The sequence below is a fragment of the Brachypodium distachyon genome, chromosome 3 (genome assembly GCF_000005505.3).
Source record: "Brachypodium distachyon strain Bd21 chromosome 3, Brachypodium_distachyon_v3.0, whole genome shotgun sequence".
NCBI classification, from domain to species: domain Eukaryota; kingdom Viridiplantae; phylum Streptophyta; class Magnoliopsida; order Poales; family Poaceae; genus Brachypodium; species Brachypodium distachyon.
The window spans coordinates 58,637,719-58,640,328 of record NC_016133.3 but is presented as its reverse complement, the minus strand read 5'-3'; the positions used below and the strand labels follow the sequence as shown (position 1 = coordinate 58,640,328).

Below are 2,610 nucleotides of genomic sequence, written 5' to 3'. Positions count from 1 at the left end.
AGCTTATCCGAACTTGTCTACAAAACAGATGAGCATTTACTAGTAGATCATACAATTGGCTGAAACTCCATAACCAAAAAGGCATTAGGCAATTCTGGATGATCACAGTAAGCAAGACAGAAAAACAGCAATAAATTAGGTCATGTGTATGAACATGGCAGGCAAAATAGGAACAGCATAGATTAGGCCAATCTGGATTAACTGAGCGAGCAAACTAGAAATAGAAGTAGATTTGGCCACTCTGAAAGATGTAAAATGCAAAGAGAGGTAGCCCATTCTGAATGCATTTCCGAATGAAGAGTGACAGATACAACAGAGTTTTGGCACAGCAGCAACAAGAATAGGATCCACTGTGTTTTATTGAAGGACAACCAATTCAATCAATATTTATACGGGTTCACTGAATGATCACGTAAAATGAAACAATTCTGAACTAATACACAAAAAGAAACTGAAAGCTTTTATCCTATCCAAGAATTGTACAACCACCAATCAAGTAACTCCAACACCCCATAGTCTGGCAACCCCGTGGTCAAAGCATAATGAATCAATCTGAATTGTATCGCAAACGAACAAGAATTTGCTTCCCCTATGCACTGTTCCTCTTCTCCTTGCTGCCGCTGCAATGTGCCGCCCCTCTCCGCGCTGTACAGCCGAAGGCGGCAGCTGGCTTGCAGTGGCAGCTGTGGCTGCAGTGGCAATGAATTGCAAGGCAATTCCATCACCGCCCACGAACCAAGGCACCCAAATGAAAAAATAATAGTGTATGTGCCGTATCTGTCTACCAAGAAAACACCGCCGCGGGCAATGCCGATGACGACAACGAGGTCCGGGAAGGCGCTGATGCCGACGACGCATCGCCATCGTCGACGTAGAGGTCGTATGACTTCCAGGTGTGGTCGAGCGGGCAAGGCCTGCCGGCGTCCAGGCGATCCCATGGCTTGCCCTTCCCTGACCAGTGCATCAAGCTGACAGGACCCTTGTGGAGGGGGCGGCAGCTGCCGAGCACGTTGTCACCGCCCAGACCGTGCTGGTTCCACCGATGGTCGACGGCCTCCACCTCGCCGGCGAAGACAAGCAAGAAAGGGGGCAAGGAGCCGAGCTCGTAGATTCGCTTCTCCTTCTGCAGCTCCATCCACTGCTCGATGCGGTGGCGGTAGTTGCCGGAACGCCAGCGCCTGAGGTCGATGACCATGACGCCGGTGTTGAAGTAGCAGGGCGCGCGGCGGCGTCCCGCGAAGACGCGCGCACCCAGGTCGGGGTCGGACCAGAAGGCGTCGGTGAAGTAGCGGGAGAAGTTGGCGTGGCAGTACTCGGGCGCCGCGACGACGGCGGCGGCGGGCAGGCGGGTCTCCCAGAGGCGCCGCACGTCGTCGACGGCCAGCACGTCCGAGTCGAGGTAAATCGCCCGCGGCACGCACCTGGGGAGCAGGTCGGCGAGGTGGTTCCTGGCGTAGTTGAGCGGCGCCTCGAGCGCCGCGCGCACGGAGGCCGAGATGAGCCCGGTCACCGCGTCGGCGCGGAACGGGTAGATCTCGAACCGCAGCGAGGGGAACGACGCGGCCAGCGCGCTCCGGAGCTCGCCCACCTCCGGGGCTCCCGCGCCGGGGCCGCCGCCGTCCGCGGCGGCGAGGAAGTGGAAGAAGAGCGACTCGGGGCAGGACGCATGCTTGAGCAGCGAGTAGATGGCGGCCATGGAGCCCCTGAGGTAGTGCGCGTCGAGCGTCATCGCGATGTGCACGAGGCCCGGGTCGCAGACCCCGGCCCCCGCCACGGCCGCCGGGCACCCGTCCCCGTTCCGGTACTCCGGCGCCTCCGCGAACCTCGGCAGCGCCACGACCGCCGCCCCCGGCCCAGATGCGGCCAGGATAAACGCCACCAGGACCCACCCGGCCCGCATCGCCGGTGAGGCGCCGCCCATGGACCGCCGCCGCCGGCGCGGGCTCCTAGGTAATCCGGAGGCCCTCTCCTCGCGCGCACGGGTCGGGCTCCCTCGCTCCCCCTCCCTCTCCTCTCCTCTCGCTCGCTCGAGGGGAGGGTTGGGTTCGCTTTGGGTTGGTTCGCCCTTTTTCCCTTGAGAAGTGGTCGGCGTTTGTTCCTTCCTTGCAACCAATCTCTCTTTCTTCCTCCTGTTGCCCGTCCCGGCTCGTCTCGGCGGCGACGGATGGATCGGCTCCGATGGCTTCCTCGGGATGGGAGATTTATATACGTGGCTGTTGCCAATAAAAAGCCCATGTTTATATAGCCTGCTGGGCCCCTTCGCTTTGCTTTTACGCGTTAACCCCCCTCGGTTAATAACCAAGCAGTATTCCCTCAAAATAATAAAAATAATCAAGCAGTATTTTACCTGTACTGGTTTTTTTTTCTTTGTTTATCGGAGAAATTAATTTAGGGCTAAATGAACTGGAATTTGGATCGTGCGCCTGACTGCTGGCGATCTACTTACTTGTATTAGGCTGACGATCACGTAGTAGAGTGTTTTGGGGCAAATGCATGTGCGAGCGCCCGTGACGACGGGGTTAACAATGGATTGTTTGCAATTTGCCATGTGGATGGGCGTTCAAGCTCTTCGCATTTGGATCTATGTCAAGTCAAGCATAAAAGTCTGTT

At 57.1% G+C, this 2,610-nt stretch overlaps 1 protein-coding gene across 1 annotated transcript; it reads right to left on the bottom strand.

Annotated features, from left to right (window-relative positions):
- Window positions 1-333: 333 nt before the first annotated feature.
- Window positions 334-2,205, bottom strand: LOC100842863 (probable galacturonosyltransferase-like 2). The gene has a single exon (XM_003570634.4). It carries the CDS (start codon window positions 1,919-1,921, stop codon window positions 782-784), a length of 1,140 nt encoding a protein of 379 aa, XP_003570682.1. The 5' UTR covers window positions 1,922-2,205; the 3' UTR covers window positions 334-781.
- Window positions 2,206-2,610: the final 405 nt, after the last annotated feature.

Bases quoted from the DNA above. Each gene is read 5' to 3' on its own strand.
- LOC100842863 (XM_003570634.4), bottom strand. From the start codon at position 1,921: ATGGGCGGCGCCTCACCGGCGATGCGGGCCGGGTGGGTCCTGGTGGCG.